We start from the raw sequence: 21,592 nt of genomic DNA on the forward strand, positions 1-21,592 counted from the left end.
CCCAAGCTCAGCCATTCACTTCCCCATCAGAACTTAGCTGTTTGTGCCCCACTCAGGCACCAGTGACTGAAGATCTCTGGCACCCTGGAATAGGCCTGTCTCGTGGGCAGCCACAAATTCTTTGGCCCCCTTCCCATCAACAAGCGGGATCTGTATGTCCTCCCATTAACTCTGGGCAGATGCTGTGACCCACAGAATATGGCAGAAGTGTCACTATGCCATTTTCCAGGCCCAGGCCTTAAGACATTGACAGCTTCCATCTTCTATCTCTTGAATCGATCTCTCTGGGCACCTTGAGCCATCACATACAAGTCTGGCCACCCAGAGGTGAACTGTGCTGTGGAATCCAGTTGTAGATGCTCCTCTGGGGACAGTCTGAGCCCAGGCTGCCAGCTGTTCTCACTGAGGTGCCAGCCATTTGAATGAATGTGAGCAAGGCTGCCTTGGACCCTCCAGACCAGTTCATCTGCCAGTTGAATACCACTGAGTGACCTCAGTTGCCACTAGAAGAGCCACTCAGACAAGCCATACCTGAATTCCTCACCCCCAAAATCATGAGATATAATAGAACGGTTGTTTCAAGCCACTAAGCTTTGGAGTAACTTGATACACAGCAACATGCATTATCTCATTCAATCCATTCGTTGTACCTATTTTATAGACTAGGAAATTTAAGCTCAGAGGGGTTAAATAACTTGCCCTAGGTCTTTCAGGAAGCAGGAAGCCTAGCTGGCATTTGAACTTGAACTTGGGAAGTCTGACTCCATAACTCCCTCAAACCCAAGCATTTGTGATACCGCTTTTTGGTGGATCTATGTGTCCCTCCTGGCAGGAGTGTTGGCATTTCAACCCAAAACATTACCTTTAAACAAATAATTGAATTAATTTTCAAGGAGTGATATTTTTAGCACCAAGACATTCCCCTGTTTGAGAGATATATGGGGAGATTTGAAGATGGGGGGCGGGGGAGGAGGGGTTCCCTTCCCCAAACTCAGGACAATGAGTGCTGCTGATTTATTTATCTTTGTGTATCCATAGCTGGCACAGAGCCTGTTCGTGGTGGATACTTAATAAATGTTTGTTCAAGAACAAATTAGCCCACAAAAGAATAAGTGATGGAGTTGGAGAGACGGGTCAGTGGACCAAGACCTGGAGAGAAAGGTTCTCCTGCCATCTGGTGGCCATTCCTGGAACAACACTTTCTTCTCTGTGGCAGGAGAAGGAAATGGAAGGTTCCTTGGGGGACTTTGGCTGTGTCAGGTATCAGGTAGCATCATTCTAGACTGGAGTAGAGTGCCGTGTGGTGGGGCTTCCCCCAGGATCCAGACTTCTTGTCTCTTCCAGTGTCTGTGCTCCTTGAGGGTAAGCAAAGAAGTAGTGCTTCCCCTACCCCCAGCTCATTCTGTTCTCCAGAGCTAAGCATTCAGTAGGTGCTCAATAAATACTTGAGACTGAAATTTGTGAAAATAGGCAATGAACAATCTCATATTTCACCTTTACCTTCTAGTGAAGTTTGCAAAAAAGATAGCTACCTTGAAGAGGGGCCATTCTCTCAGAACTTACGTGGCCTGCTCCTGGCAAACCCTCAAGTCCCCGGCCATCCCTCACCTCAATCTCAGGCCTCTGGACACTGGCGCCTTCCCACCGCCAGCGTCTCCCACCTCCCCCCTTGCAGAACTGACAGGCCTAGATGGCTGTCTTCCTGGCAGTAAGGCAGGGTCAGACTTTTCCCTACGAGGTCCCGTACACGGACACAAAACACCATCGTCACATCAGACGAAGCCTCATTTGCCTCACCTGGAAAAACTTGGACAACAGCATATCTCCCTCAGAGAGCTGTTGCTCTGTGATCACATGAGCTTAGATGCGTGAAGCACTTGGAATCCGTAAGGCTTGCTACCAGTGTATGCGGTTACCTATCCTGGACAATTCCTAGGAAAATAAACACATGCCCCTCTTCATCCTCCTCAGACTCCTCAGCCAGACAGCCCGGCAGCCCCCAAAGTCCCACAGCGGTCCTCACCAACCCATCCCACCCAGGCTTTCAACCCAAAGCTGCCCTCGGGATCCGTGGCCTCTCCCATCCCCTCCCCCTGATCCCAGAGCAGGTCAGAAAGGCAAGAGGGGTTTGGTAAGAACAGACACTTTATTGTACACCATGGGGGGTGTAGAGAGGAAGGAGGCGCTCCAGGGGTGACAAAGCCTCATCCCCTCCCCTGGGCTGAGTGGTCTTGACCCAGGGCTCTGACCAGCATGGGGCACGTGGACTAGAATTTTTCTGAACTTGCGCCAGAACCAAAAGTGACACCTGGCGTGTGTGCTTAGGATGAGAAGGGACGCTGGGCCCTTCTCCCCCATCCCCAGTCATTAGGCTCCAGTGAAGGGGCAGCAGGCCCCCAGTTTGGGGGCCCGGTGGGCGCTCAGGGAGTCGGGTGTGTCCCAACATGTACTCCAGTGGGAGGCGGGAGGTGCGGCTGTGAAGAAGGCAGAGGGCAGCCCCCTCCCCGTACTAGTGCAGGCCTGCTTGGGCCTGGGACCACACAGCTTCTGACCCCCAGCCTCATGGCCTGTAGGCTGAGTCAGGAGGGTCTCTCCTAGCACTAGTCCCCACAGACTTACTGCTCGAGGGCAAAAGCCAACCTGGCTGGCATCAACCTCTGTGCCCACCCATCCACCCATCTGGGCCTCAGGCTTCACGTTGCCTCAGTGGAGAGGGCTCCCTGAGCAAGAAGCTGGTGACTGGGGCTGGAGGGCGGGCAGAGGCAGGACCAGGCACCGGGGACTCTTTCAGGTACACCCCTGCCCTGCTCTGCCCCGGAGTCTGCTCTGTCCCCTGTGGGCACTGCATGGACAGCACCAAAGTCAGTGGGGTGGGGACCGTGTGCTGGAACATAGGGCCTGCCCCTCTCTGGCCACCTCCTGCTCCTCCAGGGAATCTGGGGCTGGATCTCTCTCCATCAGATGCCCTACCTGCTCTTGACCCCATTGGCCCCATCCACTCCCAGCTCCCCTGAGGAGTGAGCAGAGGTGTGTGTGTGTGTCAGAAGCACAGGGGAGGGGCAGCTGTTCCCTCTGAACACTGTCAGGGATGTCTCAAGGACAAACGCAGGACAGAGGCGCTGTGAGATGACGCCCTCTTGGGGTCTCACCAACCTAAGAACCCCAGCACCTTCCCCGGAGCTGAAGACGTTGTGTCTCCAGTGGGCACAGCAAGAAAATAAAATAAATGTGGGGACTTCTCCCACTCCCCTAAGATGCCTCATTCCCTGTTTCTGGCAAGCCCAGTGGGGTGAAGGCAATGAGTCACCAGTGAGAGGCATGTGTCTTTCCCACGACAGGGGTTTCCCACGGAACCCTGCCCTGAGGCCTCGCCTGACGGAGCTGAGAGGAGGAGGAGGTGGCAGGAGGGCAGCGTGGCCTTCAGGAACGTGGTGACCACGGGGATCACAAATCGGCACCCTACGCACACCCACACCCACATATGTGCGCACGCACACACACACGCACACGCACACACCAAGCTCCGGGCCCTACGTCTAATGGCAGAGACGCAGCAGGACAGGGCCCGGCCTACGGCAGCCGGCTGCGGGCACTACCCAGCCCACGAGGACCAGCTGATGGCAGCCGCCCTGTCACAGGCTGGCGTGACGGGGCCTGGTCCAGCCACACGCTACAAAAGTAAAAATATATCAAATACACAATGAAAATAGATCTTTACAGCACTGAGGATGAAAATAGTCCACCAGCCACAGTATAATATTGGGTTTGTCATTTAACAGCATTTACACCCACATGTACAGATTGAATATACAATAGAAATAGAATATAGAGAAGAGTATATATAGTAGTGTCTCTCCTGGGGCCTTGCTTTTCCTGTTGCTATTTCTGCTTGGGATTAGGCACAGGGCCAGGTAGGAGGTGTTGTCAGGTGAGGGGGCCTAAGGCGTGATGTTGTGTCCCAAAAGCTCATGTCTTTGTGGAGATGTGGGTCTCCCCCTCCCCTCACACACTCAGGAAGGATGGGTGGGGCTGAGAGGGCTGGAAATGGGAGCACATGTGGGGGGAGGACGAGGAAGGGAGATGGCGAGTGGACCCCAAGGGGGGGTGGGGAAAACCAAGGGACTAAGGGGTGGAGGAGGGACCCCTGGGCCTAGTGTGTCCCTCCCAGGGCTGAGAGCAGTCAGAGGCACAAGACTGACTCAGGACCCTTTGTGAAGGAGCCAGGCCTGCCCCTGCCCTGCCCACTGCAGCTCTCAAAGATGGAGATTTGCTGTCCCAGCCAGTCTTCCTTCCTCCCCCCCCCACCTTCCTTCCATTCATCCATCCTTGCATCCTTTCATCAGTCCATTCATCTCTCTGCAGACTTCTGACCTCCAATCAGGTTCCAATCCTCTTAGCCTGACTCAGAGGGCAGCCCTCTTCCTGGGGAGGCGAAGGTAAGCGTGGGTGGGGTGCCGCAGGGCTGGGCCCCAGGACAGAGGCCCGGCCCTCCCCCTGGGCAGCTTCCAGTGGCCACAGCGCGGCCTGTGCCCCCTACACCCCGCCACGGGCCGGGCAGCTTGGGAAAGGTTTCCGAGGTGTCCACACGCGACGTGCGCACCGGGTGGCTGTGCTTGCACAAGGAGAGGGGCGGTGGCCCAAAGGGGCAGTGAAATTATCTCTTTCCCAGGTGTGAGCCCCTGAACTCCAGGGACTGCCGTTCCAGGGCAGAAGCTGCCGCTAGCAAGAAAATCGGGCCCCGGACGAGAGGGGAGGGGGTATGCTTCACAGCTGTGCTCCAAACCATCTGACTTGTGCTGTGAACCATCAGGTGTGCTCTGGAGACCTCTCCTTTCTCGAGGACAGAGGCAGAGGCCACGACTCTGGGCTCCCAGCTGGGGGTGTGGGGAGAGAGCAGGCTAAGCCCTAATGGAGGTGGGAAGGGCTCTGGGGCCAGTCACTGCCCTACCAGGCAGGATGCGGGAGCACACCCCACCCACCCCAGGCAGGGCCAAGAACACTGGAGGGTCCACCTTGAGCCCGGGGCCAAGGAGCCCCCTCATCCCACCACCCCCGCTGCTAAGGCTCATGCTCTAAACCAGAGGGCACCGTGTGCCTCACCAAACAGAACTTGGGGATTTCTGCAGACTCCATCCCAAAGTCTGAGCCCTGAGTCCTGGCACCTCTGCCCCATCCCCAACCTTAAATTGGGCACCTCTGGAAAGGGACACCCCACCCAACCCATCCCTGCGCCACCACCACTCCCTGGCAGCACAGATCTAAGGGACTCCGAGACCTAAGAACTGCAGGAGAGAGGGAGTGTGGAGTGACCCCTGGAGTGGCCACTTGGAGTCTCCCCTGTGCTGGGAGTCAGGACGTCTGCGTGGTTCCAGTTACTCAGCTGTTGTTTGGTAAGAGGATCTTTGAAGGTTAGCTGGGTTGGGGGCCTAGATTGGGGGACAGAGCTTCTCCCAGCCCCCACTCAGATCTAGGAAGCAGAAGTCGGCTGGGACTGGGGTGGAGGATGAGGCAGGGCAGACCCCCTCCCCTTGGGCAGAGGGCCTGGCCTGGAAGGAGAAGCCAGGCTGGGACACGTGGGCTGGCTGGGTGTGGGAGGCGAGGCGGGCAGGGCGGGCAGTGGTCACAGCTCCGACTCAGGGGTGCTGGCCAGGAGGTAGCCACTCCCATAGTGTCCGTTGGGGTTGCCACTGGTCTCCAGGGGCGATGTGCTGCCGGGCCCCAGGTAGGAGCGGTGAGTGGGCATGGGGGAGGGCGCCTCGCTGGGCACCTTGCTGAGGATGAAGCGGGTCTCGTCGTTCTCCTCCAGGTTGGAGATGTCCTTCATCATGCGGCCCTTCTTGTAGGACACGGAGAGGGTGTTGGAGCCGTCGGAGAGCAGGTGGAAGTGCCGCAGAACGAACACCACAGGGATGGGCAGGACAGCCACGACGATGAGCGTGATCAGGAGAGCCATGGCCCAGTTAGGGAAATACAGGTAGCGCTCCGCAGCCTAGGGGTGGACACGGGTGAGGGCTGCTGCCCGCCCTGCCGCAGCCTCACCGTCTCAGACTCCAGGACCACCACCCCCGCCGCACTCATCCTGCCCAGGCACTGGCAGAGATGGGGTTCATCAGGGGCTGCTCCTTGGGTTAGCTGGTCCCCTTGGCTAAGGGCCTGAGCCTCCCTGGGTCTCAGTTTCTGCACTTGTAAAAAGCTGGGGTGGATCCACTCCACGGACTCCACGTGGAGAGAAAACGTGGGTTAGAAAGACTGGACAAGTGCGTTCACCTTTCTGACCCTCAGTTTCCCCGTTTGTGTGACAGCGATAACACCACCTCTCTCTTTGGGTTGTTGTAAAGGTTACAGATCAGCTGTGCAAAGCCCCTGGTGGGGCCTGGCACCGAGTAGTTGCCCTATAAGGGGTTATCTCTACCACCTGTGGCATTAAAGGCCTGGGAAGATGCCAATGTCCCTGGGGTTTCAGACCCCGCCTCTCACCTCCTCCTTGATCCAGGCGCTGTAGCCCGGGGGCGTGACCCCCAGCTGTATGATGCTGGCCGTGGTGAGCACAGCCATGCACAGTGGAGACACGAACTTCCACATGTAGAAATAGAAGCGGTAGGGCCGGAAGCCCAGCATCTCCGTCAGCTCCTGCATGAACCTGCCAAGCAGAGCGCAGGGTCCAGAAGTTGGCACCCCCCACTCTGCCGGCACAATGCCCCTCAGCCACCTCCTCCAGGAAGCCTTCACTGACCAGTCCCTCCCTCCCAGGCTCTTATGCTCTTCACATTCAATACATTATTCTGTGGCCCCGCTGGCCTCTGAAAAGGCTCTGTTGTCCTCCCCTAACTTCCTCTGACTATGTCACGTCACACCTCACCCAGGGATATAATACAGCCCATAGGACACGCCCTGGGCAGCTGGACAGGCTCCAGAGGGCTTTGCTGGGTGGGCACCCAGCCCACCTGGTGCTGGCCTGGCTCTAGACTCCCCCTGCTGGAAGAGAGGTAGAAGTGCACATTCCTAGTGTCCAAAGGCAGAAGGCCGTCCTGACTTAGGGATGCCTAACCACTGGGCATGTGGGTGAAATTCCAGGAGGCTGGCAGGCTGTGTACATGAATGGCATTTAAAAAAATCATCTTTACCTCAGTAACACCTAGCTGAAATCTTGCATTTCTTTCTATTATAAGTGCAAGCAACGACAGTAGTATTAACAGTACCCAAGACGCTGTAAGCAATTGATTAAATCACAGATATTTTCCTATCACATTACAATTGAGATACCGACAAACATCATTTATGCTCATCACTGCTTTGAAATTACCATTGTTATTAGACCCACAGCTAGATCTTGTAACTTAATGAAGTAAAAATAAAGTACACGTGTATTACTGTATCACAGATTTTAAACATTATTTTGCTAATTTTCAATATAACTAGTTTCCTATATAATCTTATATATTTTATCTTATGCATTAAAAAATAACAGTCTGAGAAGGGGTACGGGGCTTCACCAGACTGCAGAAGAGTGAGAGCCTTTCCAGCAGCATGTTCTAACACCGGCTCACAGGGTTGCTCTCTGTCTTATCAGCCCATTCCCTCCTGCACTCTCCGAGGAAGTAGACGGCTGTAGCAGGGCCTGTGAGAGTCTGATTCTGAGACCAGGTCTAGACATCAGGGTGGGTCAGGCTGAGTGGGTTAGAGGAGCCCCGGGCATTGCTGAGTGAGTGAAAGGACTTCCTGGGGACACAGATTTGTCCTGAAATGAGGAATGAGGCCAGGGACTGACAGTGTGTATAGGTTTCCCTGAGGCTCAGGCTACGAGACCCAATCCTTTCATATTGCTGAATTCTCTTACCCCACCCAACCCCAAACTTAGGGCCCAAACCACACCTTGTCTCACACTCCTTTGTAGCTCACTCTAGAACTATGAGTCAGGTTGCTGAAGTCAATGGGTTCTTTGAGGGCAGGGGCCTCTTGTGTACCCACCAAGTGCTTAATGAGCTTGACAGAATTCTGAAGAGTTGGTACCCAGGAAAGGTGCTATGGTAATTTAAGCCCGTTCAGGATGATGCCAGCACCTGAATCCAGAAGACTTGTGTCCACAGCCTGGCTCTCTCTCTCACCAGCCCAGTGGCCTTGGACAGTCGTGTCCTCTCTCTGAGACTCAGTTTCCCTAAGTGATCCGTAAGGGCACTTTCTGGCTGACAGTCTGACTCTGTGATCTCCTGCCCCACTCATGAGCAGCCCTGGGAACACAGCACTCTCCAGGGAGTCATGATGGGACAGACCCTCCTCCTGTCCCCACCTCTCCCCCACGTCCCCCTTACTTCTTGGTTCCATAGATCCAGGCCACAGCGACGTTCTCAAGGATGACGATGACGGTGAGCGGCAGGGTGGCCGAGTAGTCATCAAACATGGTGACAAAGTAGTTTCCGGAGCGCTGGACGAACAACAGCCCCACGAAGAAGGCAAAGACACAGCAGCCCACTACAGAGAGCCGGGAGGCCGGTATGGGGGCAAAGGTGCAGGGTGGGTGGTGCCCCAGGGGTCTTGGGGGCACCCAGGTCCCTCCCATCTCACCCCTCCTCACAGCAGGCCTGCAGCCCACCCTCCGGTAGGCCCAGCCCTGCATGGAGGTGGGGAGGGGGTCCAGATGCTGAGGTCCTGAGCTCCTACTCTACTAGGCAGGGAGCACCCTGGGGCTGGGAGTGACAGGGATGGAACAGGGTGCAGGGCCTGCACGGAGGAGGCCGCCCCTGCTAAGACACCTCAGCAGGCCCTTGGGGAGAAGGGCAAACGAACCAAGAAAGAGGCCTATCTCCCAGCCCAGGTTTGGCACAGATTCCCAAACAGCCTTCTCCCTTCCGGCTCTGAAGTGCTCTTCTCTGGGTGGCGGAGCCAGGCTCCAGCTGTGTGCCGGGTTGGGTGGGGGGGCGGGGGGCGGGGTGGAGCTTTCTAAGTATGGAGTCATGAATAACCCAGTGGGAAGCCAATCTTTCTACCGTCAGAGCCACCACCTGTTCACTGTCCCCCTGGACAGCCCACAAGGCCAGTGGGGGCTGCCGGGAGGAGTTACCTGTGAACATCTCCTTGGGCACCTTGAAGGTGTCGATGATGGGCGTAGTGATGCCCGCCATGGTCCCGATCATACTGCCCAGGCCCAGGTTGATGAGCATCAGGAAGAACATGACGGACCAGAACGGGGAGGCGGGGAAGTGTGTCATGGCCTCGGTGAAGGCGATGAAGGCCAGGCCTGTGCCCTGCACGGACTGAGGGTGGGTGCGGAGGGCGGGGCTGAGTGAGGGTCCACGCCCACCTGGGAGCCCCCTGCTTCCTTATCTCCGCCCTCAGAGCTTTAGGAATATAGCTGTTCCCTCCTTCACAGAGATCCCCGCCCCCCTAAATCCTCTTGCTTTCGGCCAGTGGGTCTCAAATTTGAGTGGGCATCAGAATACCCCCCAGGGAGTAAAACATTAATTCAGGACTTCACCTGTGGGGCCTGGAATCTACGAGTTGTCCAAGGACCCCAGGTGATTCAGATGAAGATGCTCACTTTTAGAAACGCACCCAGCTCAAGACTCTCCTCCTCTAAGCAATGCAGCCGCCCCCAGCTCTGAACGCCAGACTTTACCGAAGTGGTCTCAGCCTCGGCTACCCAATGGACTCACGTTGGAGCCTTTAAAAAACACTGATGCCTGGGTCTCTCCCCCAAGGACAATGATTTGTTTGGCCTGGGGGTAAAGCTGGGTATCAGAGTTTTATAAAGCCCCCAGGTGACTCTGATGGGCAGCCAAGGTAGAGAACCACTGCTTTAATGCCCAGGTCCCTGCTCACAGGGAACTGACCACACACTGTCCGCTGACATCACTTCTGTTCTATCCTGTAGTGTCTGCGGACTGCGAGGGAACACCTCCCCAAACTGTGAGAGTGTAGTTCTTGTCATTTAGATGTTATCAAGATTGTATTATGTAAAAAAAAACTGCTACGGGGACTTCCCTGGTGGTCCAGCAGTTAAGACTCCGTGCTCCCAATGCAGGGGGCCTGGGTTCTATCCCTGGTCAGGGAACTAGATCCCGCATGCCGCAACTAGAGATCCCGCACGCGGCAACGAAGATCCCACACACGGCAATGAAGATCCCGCATGCCACAGCTAAGACCCCGCACAGCCAAATAAATAAATAAATATTTTTTTAAAAAAGCCTGCTACCATCCTACTTCTATTCAGAGGACCAGGCCACGCCTGTGAGAATGGGGCAGGGTCTCAAGGAAGGGCGCCGTCCTTTATGCTGCCAGTTACCTGGGGAAGAAACCAGGGCAGGGGTGCCCAGACATGGCCCTTTCACTCTTGATCACATGGGAAGAGCTCACAGGCGACACAGTCCCTCAGCATTAGGCTGGTGCCAGTAGAATGCAGCTGACTTTTTCACGAGCGCAGGGAAAGCGTCAGCTTCCCTGGTTCCACGGAGAAGGGGAGGGTTGGTCGAGGCTGACTGACGGGAGCTGGCTCGGCCCCATGTGAGCCCTGGCACCAGCTGGATCCCAGGACCCCATGGGTATGCCTCTCTCCTGTTACCCCTCCTAACAGAACTGTCACTTTGAAAGTTTCCAGCTGTGCAAACGGGGATAGAAGCAAGGTGTCCAGACTTGGGCCTGCACGTTAATGAGAGCATTGCCCTGCCCTCCCCAGGGGCTAAGGGTCATTGTGGCAGTGCGAGTGGGATAGCTGGGGGAGGGGCAGAAGCATCAAGATTTGAACCCTGGCTCCCCTACTTCTTAGCCGTGAGACCTCAAGCAGGCTACAGGCTGCTCGCCTGTAAAACAGGAGACAGCATTAATACTCAGCTCACGGCTCTGTCACGAGGGCCCAGGGGATAGACAGCAAAGGGCAGACGCTAATGTAAACACTTATTTTCTGCGTGCTGTGTCCAAGGCACTGTTCCAAACGCATTACACATGGCAGAGACGGGTGCGCAGGAAACCCATTCAAGACACGAGAAAGCCGTCCCCATTCCCTGTGATTTCTGGGACTTGTGTGTCTGCCTCGTCTTCTCAGAGAGACTCAGCCTACCTCAGGGCAGGGGTTTTGGCCTTCCCTCTGTCCTTCTCTGGGCACATAGTAGGTCCTCACTTATCAAGTAAAAAAATGAGTCCCTGGAGGCTTTCTGCACCCAAGCTCCAGCCACCCATGGCCTGTCTCTGGGTCTTGCACCCCCACACCTGCCTTTCTGCCCATCCTGGAAGGACAGCCTGCCCCATACCTTGTCCAGCTCATCCTCCAGAAGGCAGGGATCGAGGCCCAGGGCTGAGAAATGGTCCTCCTTCACGGTCTTGATGACCTTGTACATCTCCGCGTAGTCCTTAGTGGTCAGGTGAGAGAAGTTGACGTGAGGAGGGATGAGGGCCCGGCTCAGGACGTCGGTGTTGAGGTACCCCAGGATCTTCTCGGCATTCCTGCAGCACAAAAGGGGAGGGTAACGTCAAAAGGTTTAAAACAAAAAAGTCGAGAGAAAAGGTAAAAAAAAAAAAAAAAAAAGTGCAGGTAAAAAGGCAGGACTGGGCACCATCCTGGGGGCACCTCCTAGACACCCAGGCAGGATGCCATGGGTGTCGACGGAGACATCTCTGAAGCTGTCCCTGTGGTCCAGGGCTGGGGACAGAGAGCTCCTCTTACCTCCATCGCCCAGCGCGGGTGGAGGGGGACTCTCCCAGGGGAAGGTGGACAGCGAGAAAAAAAGGACAGGAGGAGAAAGGGGCCACCTACTCGACCACACACTTCTCGTTCATGATGTTGGCCTTGAAACCCAGCACAGCGAACACCACGAGGGTGGCCAGCACCGAGGTGAAGAAGTTGATGAAGGACACCAGGGCGGCGTCGAAGTGGCAGTTGTTGTCCTGTTTGTTGTAGCTGGAGAAGGCGATGACACCCCCAAAGCCCAGCCCCAGGGCAAAGAAGACCTGTGTGGCTGCCTCCCGCCACACCTGGGGGTCCAGCATCTTGTCCAGCTGTGGTGGGAGAGGGGCGACCATGGCAGGGGAAGAAAAGAGACACACAGATCATGGCTTAGGGAATTCCCTGGCGGTCCAGTGGTTAGGACTCGGCATTTTCACTGCCGTGGCCCAGGCGCGAACCCTGGCCAGGGAACTAAGGATCCTACAAGCAGGCGGCGCAGCCAAAAAAAAGAAAAAAGATAACGGCTTTATTCACGTGCAGTGGAATTCCCACCACACCCCCCTTCCTCAGCCTCACGGAGTCCAGAGGCAGCGTGGCACAGTGGTAAAGAGCTACGTGTGGCCTGGGCAATTCCCCTAACCTCCCTGAGCCTCAGGTCTCCTATGGGTAAAACACAGATAGCAAGAGTATCAGGAATCTAAAAAATACAACAAACTACTGAATATAACAAGAAAGAAACACACTCACAGATATATGGAGAACAAACTAGAGGTAATCAGTGGGGAGAGGGAAGGGGGAGGGGCAAATGGGGGAGGGGATTACGAGGTACAAACTATTGTTTATAAAATAAGCTACAGGGATATATTGTACATCACAGGGAATATAGCCAATATTTTATAATAACTATAAATGGAGTATAACCTTTAAAAATTGTGAATCACTGTATTGTACACCTGTAACATATACTATCGTACATCAACTATACTTCAATTTAAAAAAAGAGTATCAGCTTCAGATGATTGTTGTGAGGCCAGGTAAGATAAAATAAACGCTACATGCTTACATAGTAAGTTCTCGGTTAATTTTAACTGCTATCGTTGCTTACCACGGAGCTATCATACCAAGGAACATCTTCAAGGCCATCAGGAATGATGTGTAAGGCAAACTCTAGGGAGTGACATTCACTTAGACTATAGTGTGAATGGTGCCTCCTGGAGTCGTGCAGTATACAGCCTGCACAACTGTACAAGACAACTAAGAACACAAACGTCTCCCTCCTCCACCTCAAACCATGAAAAAAGATACCAACCTCTCCCTCCTGCCCACCCAAACTCCCTTTTCCAAAAAAGAAAAAAACCCTACGTTCATTCATATACATCTACAGGCCCATACAGATCACAGAAGAATCAACCCCAACCCACCCAGCTTGAAGCACAGAACCCAGACACTTCCTGGAGAGGGGAGCCTCTACCTGACCTGTCCATCTGCCCTCAGACCCAACAGGAGCCAGGACCTCCACAGTATCTAGATGGCTTGGGGCAATTTCTAAACGCTTTTCATGTCTGTTTTCCTTTTACCGTTTGTTCCTCAATGCAGGGACTAGGGCTTGGGCCCAGCATAGGGTTTTAGAGTCAGAAAGACCCAGGTCTAAGTCTGACTTCCTCTTTAAATAGCTGAGAAGGCTTAGGCAAGTGATAGTGCCTGTTTTATGAGCCTCTGTTTTCTCATCTGAAAAATGGGAATAATAATAGAGTCTCCCTCTGAAAATGATTGTGAGGACCAAATGTACAGTCTCAAGTAATGCCTGGCGCATTTAATCCTGGAGCATTTAATCCTGACAAAATGCCTCTGACCTGATCAGGACAGAGGTGGGTTTTGGGGTTTTTTTGGGTTTTTTTGTTTGTATTTTTTTTGGTGGGGGAAGGAATTGTTATTCACATTTAGAAAGAGTAAACTAAGACCCAAAGGTGAAATAACTCACTCAAAGTACCAGAGCCAGCCAGCTGGGGCAGAGGAGTTACTAAAACACAGATCGTCTGACATCAGGCCATGGCGCCCTCCTAGTACCATCTCCTGACTCAGCTGGTCTGCCGCTATACTCCTGAGACCACTTTCCCTTTGGACCTTTGCTGCTGAGGTGGACCCAAGCGACTTCACTCCAAACAGATGAGGGAGGCAAGGAGCGAACTAGAGAATCTACTCCCCCTGTGGGCACAAGCCCCACGTGGTCCTGGCCCGGCTGCCCCTTGCTGCGTGCCTATAAGAGAGTCTGTTCCTTGTGTGTACAGTAAAGTGATGGGCTTAGGGTCCATCCAGCTCTAATATTTCAGTCCTAACATCCAGGACAGAGGCCCACCATCTCAGCAGCTTCCCAGGCATGTCTGAGCACCAGGAGTCACTGCCCAGCTGAGAAGGCATTGGCAAGCTTGGAGGCTGGCAGAGTGGTGGGCTAGGGGGGGAGGAGGAGGGAGATGGTAGTAGAGCCCTTGGGCTTTGGGTCCTGTACACAAATGGAGGACCAGGAGGACTGCCTGGTCGCTAGTATGCGCATTCCAGTGGAGATTACAGTCCCTCAATCCACACAAAATAGGTAAAGCCATCTTTGGCACACCAAGAAAGCCCCGACCCCAGACCTTAAGGAGCCAAGAGCCCCTTGTCATTCATGAGGAGGGGACACCCTCCCACCCCCTCGCCCTGGCTGTATACTCAACATCTGTAACATGTGTGGGCTCCCTGTGGATACGACATGCAGCCACTCATCCATCAAACCCTGAGCACCTACTGTGGGCCAGGCCCGGTACTGGGTGGTGGGGAACCACGGGGAGCAATAGCAGGCAGGGTCCCAGCTCTCGTGGAGCTGGCATTCTAGTTGGAGAGATGGACATTGGTCAAATGACCCCATGAATAGATGCTAAGTTGCAAAAGTGACAAGGGCTGGGAAAGCCAGGTACCTAATGCTGGGATAGCCTGTGATAGGGGGATTTGAGTGAGTCAGGAGGTCAGGGAAGGCTTCCAGAGGAAGGGATCTTTGAGCTACCCTCGCTAAAGGAAGGGAAGAGCATTCAGGCAGAGGCAACAGTGTGTGCAGAGGCCCTGAGGGGGGATGGAGGAGGACACCCTCCCCACACAGGGAGCTATTTGTGTAGGGAAGCGGTGAGGACAAGGCAGGAGTGGCACAGGCGAGGCTGGGAGAGTCAGAGGAGTCACAGCAAAGGCCCATAAGGATCCTTGTCTTGATCCTAAAAAAGCACTTAACCAGGGAAAGCACTAAGGGGTGTGAAGGAGGAGGGAAACAATCGGATGGGCATTTCTAAAAGAAACCAGTGGATGCAGCAGATCTGCGAGGAAGCACATCCTGGGATTCAGGTGGGAGGTCACAGTGGCGTTGCCTAGGGTCAGGGTGGTGAAGACGGAGAGGGTAGAGTAGGAAAAAACAAGTCTACCTTAGTGACGGACTGGAGATGGGGGGTGCTGGAAGGGGAGATGCCAGGGTGACGGCCACAGCTCTGGCCTACAGACCTGAGTGGGTGGATGTGGAAACAGCGGAAGAGGGGCCGGTGTCGTTGGGGTTAGAACAGGGAAGATCAAAGCATCCCTTCTAGAAATGCTGAGTTTAATGCGTCCTTAAGATATCTACAAGGAGATGTCAAGCCGGTAGTCAGACAAATGAGTTTGGAATTTCGAGGAGAGCGCTGAGCTGGAGGTATAATGTGTGCGTAGCAGGTGTACAGGCAGTGATTGCCCTGAGGCTGTGGATAGAGTGAGAAGAGGCAAGAGGCTGGGGCCAAGTCAACATCTGCAAGTTTAAAGCAGGGAAGAGGATCTTACAGGGAGGGAGAGGAGAAGCAGCAGTGGAGGCCGGAGGAAAAGCAGGAGAGGGCTGGATCACGGAGGCCATGGGAAGAAAGCCCGCTGGGGAGGAGCGGGGACCCCTGCTACGGAGTGAAAGATGCTACAGCCACGAGGTCATGGGTGAGCTTAGTCGGAGCTGTACAGGGAGCAATGGGGCCAGAAGACAGAGAGGAATGAGGAGAGTTGAGAAGCAGAGGGGAAGAAATGGTGGACACTCTGGAGAAGCTAGGCTTGGAATGAAAGACAGGGCAGTATCGGGGGAAGGCTACAAAATCTGGAGGGTTGCTTTTTGATTTGTTGTCTCATTTTTGTTTTTAATGCAGTGACTTGACGATACCTAAAGCTGATGGAGGACAGGAGACCTAGAGGAGGGAAGAGGAGCTGTCTTCCATAGGGGGCCCTTGAGCTGCTCACCTGGGGGACGAGAGAAGGAGGACAGGATAGGGCAGCTGTGGGCAGGGTTGTATACGTATTCTGTTTCTGTCTCCGCCATCTAAGGGAGTTTTCGTCTTGGTGGCTTCTGTTTTCCCCATAAAGCAGGAGGCAAAATCATCTGTTGGGGGTAAGGTGCACTGGGAGGAGAGGTCAGAAGGTTCAGACAGTGGAAGGAGTTTAAAATGTTCACCATGGAACACGGGAGAGAAAGATGGCCAGAGAAATGGCACAGGGTCATCCCACACTGTTGAGGGCCCGCTGCTCTTGCAGTGTCATCTTCTTTACAAAAGTGGTACAGACCTGCATCTCCTCATCTACAAGCCTTGGGACCAGACTGGTTTTGGAAACCAGGCTTTGTTTCCAATTTTATTTTAGAAAGGTAATACAGTGCATATGCCACATAATTACATAACACCCCCCATGGGGTCTGGGGCAGCACCCTGTAATCAGACACATTAGTATTTCTGCAGCAGAATATGAATATTCACACCAAGTGAATCGATAAAGACTATAAATAGTCTCACATCTGTTCAGGTCATTTTGCCGCCAAATGAGTTCTGGGAGAAAGAAAAAAATTTTTTTTTGTTTTTCAGGGCTATTTGGATTTTGGCATTGTGCATAAAGAAATAAGCACCTATACATGCTCCTAATAAAAATCTGGAGATTATTTTAAAAGGGAGAACAAAATAATCATAGTTCCACTGGGAAAGGACTTCTGTACCTCCCTACTCCTGGGTGGGTTTTTTGAAATGATCCTCTCAGAAGGTTCCAGAAATGGGTGGATTACTTATGTCTGGAAGGCGTGCTGGTATTCACTGAAGTTCACGGATGTCAGTCATGACAGTCCTACCAATCCGCTGGAACCTCAGGCTAGAAACCTGCACCTAGTGGGAGGGCTCTGGGTAGTTTGGAGAGTTCCAACTAGGAGGAAGCACGAGATTTTGTAAGAGAGGGCCGGTTGAGACGGACATAGCTCTGGCAACGTCGTTTGCATGTTGAAACATCTTTAATGGTTCCCCACTGCCTGCTGGAAAATCTTTTTCCATTCTGTGTTCTGAACATCCTAACCACTCTTCAAAAGCACCGTGGTCTTATACTTCTGGCCTTTGCCCAGGCTGCTCCTTCTGCCTGGAATTCCCTTCCACCTACTCACTTTCTGGTGAACTCCTATTCATTTCTCAAAACCCAGCACAAATATCACCTGCTCTTTGAAGCTTTTCCTGACTGCCTCTGGCAGAGCTACTCGTGGTCCCTGGACCCTCACAGTTCTTGTCAATACCCGCATTTCAGGTTTCTGTGTCTGTGTTCCTTTCCACACTTGGTGCTTGTTAGGGGTGGAGCCCATCTCCTGTTCATCTTTGTGTGAGCAGTGCCTGGCACACAGGAGAGGAGGAAAGAGTGGGGGGCAAGAGAGAGACAGACAAAGGCTGACCTGTGTCCTCGAGGTGAGCTGAGCAGGAAGGACCAGACCAGGGGCTATGAAGTTGCATAAGCCTTTTTGTGCTAAGATGCAGTCTTCTCGGACAGGAAGATCCTTAGGACTTTAAACTTCTACTTTCTAAAACAAGGCTATTTTAATGCTGGCTTCCTTTCTATCTCCTTTCCTTCTCTTCTCTCTCTCTCATTTTGAAGTAATTATTTCCTTTTTGATCTATGTCAGTCGTTACCAAAGTTTTTACAGAAAGGTCTGGGCCGTTTATGAGACTCAAACACATGTCATCATTAGGATTTTCACCACTTCCTGAGCCTAAAACTACGATGTGGATAAATTCCTAGGCCCAGGCACCATCAGGGCCAATTTCATAAATGGAGGCGGCCACTTCAGGGAGGACACCATAATCCCAAACTGTGCCATCAGAGCTGACCCTATAGCATGCGGGATTTCTCAGAGGACAGGGTAGGATTGTCTTACATGCAATGATTTTGGACGGAAACAAAAACTGTTTTTTGTTTGTATGTTAAGATGGTATTTAATTGCTGTTATTTTTCCATTTTTAAGAATTGTAGAACATTGATTACAAAATGTACAAGAGTGGAGAGGATAGTATTATGAACCCCCATGTACCCATCCCCCAGCTTCAACAATTATCAACACATGGCTAATCTTGCTTCCTCTATATCCCCACCCTTCCCCCCGCCCACCTCTAGATTACTTTGAAGTAAGCTGATGGATCCAAATCTGACATTAATAAGCCCCCAGGAAAGCAGCCGAGGGGGCCAAAGCTTGGCCTTTGTGTGAGTGGTCCCTGGGCATCCCCCCTTCCAGCCTGCAGTGTGGAGGGCCACTCTTGCCGGTGGAGAGGACCAGAAGCCCAGTGCACATCTGGGGGTAAAGAGAGCCAGGCACCTTCAGGACTGAATGCCTGTGTTCCTTGAATTTAAAGGGGCTCTTTGAGGATTTCATGGATGATAGTGCCTGATCTCAACAAGGTCCTGATCATAGTGTCAACAGAGGAGGAACCCCAGACCAGACCTCAGGAAGCCCAGTGTCCTTTCTGGACATCAGGATGTGACTGCAAGAAGAGAGGTGGGCAACGGGCTTTCCCCACTGAAAACAAGGCTCAAACCTGCCTCAGGGTGCCCGCCCTGAAACAGAGCAATGGCTTGCTGCCACTTCCTTGGCACACGGCTGAGTCACTTCCTCAGGCGGGGAGCAAGGTGTTCCACGGCATTGACTCAGCAGCATGAAGATGCTTTTTGAATCGGCAAGCAGCTGCTGAGCCCTAGCCCGGGCTGGTGCATGACAGGAGCGCACGCCGCCCTTGCTTCTCAGCACAGACGGGCCCGCAGACACCAGATGGCACTGGGGCACCTGGTTCCTACCGCCCAAGAACAGTGTCACCTTCACGACGGAGAAGAAAAAATAGCTAATGCTCACCATGCACTCCCTGCACCTCGAGACAGTCCTATGTGCTCTCTTGACGATGCGGTGAGGGAGCTGCCGTGGTTCACCCCATCTTGCAGCTGAGGAAACTGAGGCCCCGAGAGGCCAAGGAACTTGCCCTCCCACGACTGAGGGATGAGCTGGGATCTGAGCCAGACTGTCCGGCTCCAGAGCCCACCTCTGGGAACAAGGCTGGGCTGCCCTCACCACCCTGCTCAGAAGTCTTACGCTAGTTGCGGGGGTCACGAAGTTCCTCCACTAACCGCTACACCGGGGCCTTTGCAGGGACCCCACTTCTCCTCTCTGAGGGTGAACGCACACCCCTGACCCTGCGGCCTGTCCTCACCGGGGAGGACCACTCGCTCGTCCAGACCCCAGAGGCCGCAAAGCAGATGCCCGCATCTCCCGCGTGGCTCAGGTTGTGCCAAGTCCCGCCCCCGAAAAACTGGTGTGGCTTCCATCTTACTGATTATAGGTGATGCGGTTACTGGTTTAAAACTCAAAAGGCATAAAAGGGTCTCCCTTTTCTCACCGCTGTATTCCAGATACTCAGTTCCTCTTCCCTAGATGTAACCACAGTACCAGTCTCTTGCCTCCCCTTCCAGTGATATTTTATGTGTATACCAGCAATACAGATATATGCACGCACACGCACACACGTCACACACAAGCATATCTACGTGTGTGTGTATTCCTCCCTGTTTCTTCCCTACTGTCCACCAGAGATGTCGCCCCCAGCCTTAACACTTCCTCATCCTGCTGAGTTGGGAACCCACAGGGTTCCGGGGCTCCTGGTAAGCTGCCCCCCTGCCCCTGCCCACTCATAGCCTCGTCCCCACATTTGGCTCAAGGGACCAGCAGGCCAGGTCCTCGGTCCCAGGGCCCAGTTTAGCTCCGCCGCTGCAAGATGTCCAGGACTCCAGGGTCATCCTTCATCTGGCCTTCATCCCGGGAGGGCCAGGTCTGTCCCCTGCTCTGACTCAGGCCTCTGCGCCACCGCCCACAACTGCCTGCACCCTACCACTGGGCCGTTATCAGCACAATCCCCCATTACTGCAACGCATCTCTGGATGTTCTCTTCACCTTCTTGCTGTGACTCAGCAGCTCTCCACCCTGGCTACCCATTAGAATCACCTGGGGCGCTCTGACGCTCTACTGCCACCTGGACACCACACCCAGCGATCCTGATTAACGAGTCCGATTGCTGGATTCTGATTAGTCGAGGGTGGGCCTGAGCGCTGGTAGTTTTTCCTGGTCGCTACAGCTCCCGGGGGAGCCTGATGTGCAGGGAAGGGCTGAGCAAGGGGCCCTGAGGCCGAGGCAGCCCCTGCAGCCTCTCAGGGGGAAGGCTGTTTGCTTGCACACTTAGGAGCACTGGGCCTGAGTGGACAAAGTGCTGTCCGCTCTCCCGGCCGCTCCCCACGTTCCACTGCACACTGTCGCTCTTCCCAACACTACTGCTGCTGTCATCTGGGCGATTTCAATATCTCCATCAATGTCCCCTCCAACAATCTGCCTCTGGGTCCCTTTCCCTCCTCCCTTCAGAGACAGGAGCAAAGAGGGCAGGGCACAACCTTTAGAAGAATGACAGAGCTGTTGAGGATACAACAAAAACTGGTTAGAACGGTTTAGGCCCAAGATGGCGGAAGATTCGACTTCCACTGGACTTTGAGCCTCATGATACATTCATGTAATAGATTAGCTACGTGACACACCCACAGGCGCCAGGACAGTTCCCAGGCCAAGCATAAAAGGCCAAAAGGTGGGTGATGGCCCAGTTCCTGGAAATCCCCGCCCCTTTCCCAAAATAGCTGGAATAATCCTCCCACACGTTAGCCTATGAAATTACCCAGCCCATAAAAACTAACCACCCCACCCCTCGGGGCCTCCCGAGACCCGTTGTGTATCTCAGTAAACCTGCTTTCACTTTACGGATGGCTCGCTCTTGAATTCTTTCCTGCGTGAAGTCAAGGACCCTCCCTTGGCAGCCCATCCCAGGGATTCACCCGAGACCTGGGCCATGACCATCCTCTCAGGCCCCATTTTCCTACAACACTTCCAGCACTCTTCGCCTTCCCCCACTCCTATGGTCATGCCATGGCCTTTGTCATGACTACTAGCTGTGATCCAATTAAACCTGAGTTTTTAAGCGTCCCATACTCCAAAGCACCCCATCTTTCCAGCTCACCTCTAGTATCTAAACTCTAAAAATTCTTCAGCCCTGCTGGGACCGCCAATCCTTTGGCCTACCTCCATTTCACTGCCCCTCACCCTGTTTGTATCCTAACTTTCCTTCGTCACTGGCTTAGTCAATGTCCATCCTTCTCGTCACTCCTTGCTTACACTCTCATCTCCCCTGTCATCTCTCCATTGTCATCGCTTGATAAGCTCCTGACCCTGGTGATGACCAAGCCCCCGTCTACTCTGGGCCTGCCCCCAAGCAGCAAGCATAGCTGGACACAACGCACACCTTGGGCCCAGGACACCTGGGACCTTGAACTAATTATTTAACTTCTCTGTGCTTCAGTTTCCCCATGTGGAAAGCGGTGATAATAATAATACTTCTAGAATTGTCATGAGTTTAAATGAGTTAATATACGTAAGGTGCCTCACATAGTAAGCACTGACTGCTGGAAAACATGTGATTGTTCTAAGTGTCTCACTGATTGTGAGAACAGCCTGCCTACAGAGATGGTAAAATATGAAGAACTGTCCACCGTAGAACTGGAACCACGCTGGCTGCCTTCCCTGCTCCCCCCACCCCTAAC

General features: G+C 53.6%; 1 protein-coding gene across 1 annotated transcript in view; it reads right to left on the bottom strand.

Annotated features, from left to right (window-relative positions):
- Positions 1 to 2,127: 2,127 nt before the first annotated feature.
- The window catches only part of SLC6A17 (solute carrier family 6 member 17), a 50,976-nt gene continuing 31,511 nt past the window's right edge, over positions 2,128 to 21,592 (bottom strand). The window contains exons 8-13 of the mRNA XM_082366360.1: positions 11,744 to 11,985; positions 11,241 to 11,433; positions 9,059 to 9,251; positions 8,310 to 8,469; positions 6,478 to 6,640; positions 2,128 to 5,989 (exon numbers count right to left, since the gene is read on the bottom strand). Of these exons, the coding sequence (XP_082222486.1) occupies positions 5,621 to 5,989; positions 6,478 to 6,640; positions 8,310 to 8,469; positions 9,059 to 9,251; positions 11,241 to 11,433; positions 11,744 to 11,985 (1,320 nt within the window). The 3' untranslated portion in view covers positions 2,128 to 5,620. The remainder of the gene's footprint in view (positions 5,990 to 6,477; positions 6,641 to 8,309; positions 8,470 to 9,058; positions 9,252 to 11,240; positions 11,434 to 11,743; positions 11,986 to 21,592) is intronic.

Source organism: Balaenoptera borealis (assembly GCF_965194805.1).
Source record: "Balaenoptera borealis genome assembly, chromosome: 1".
NCBI lineage: Eukaryota > Metazoa > Chordata > Mammalia > Artiodactyla > Balaenopteridae > Balaenoptera > Balaenoptera borealis.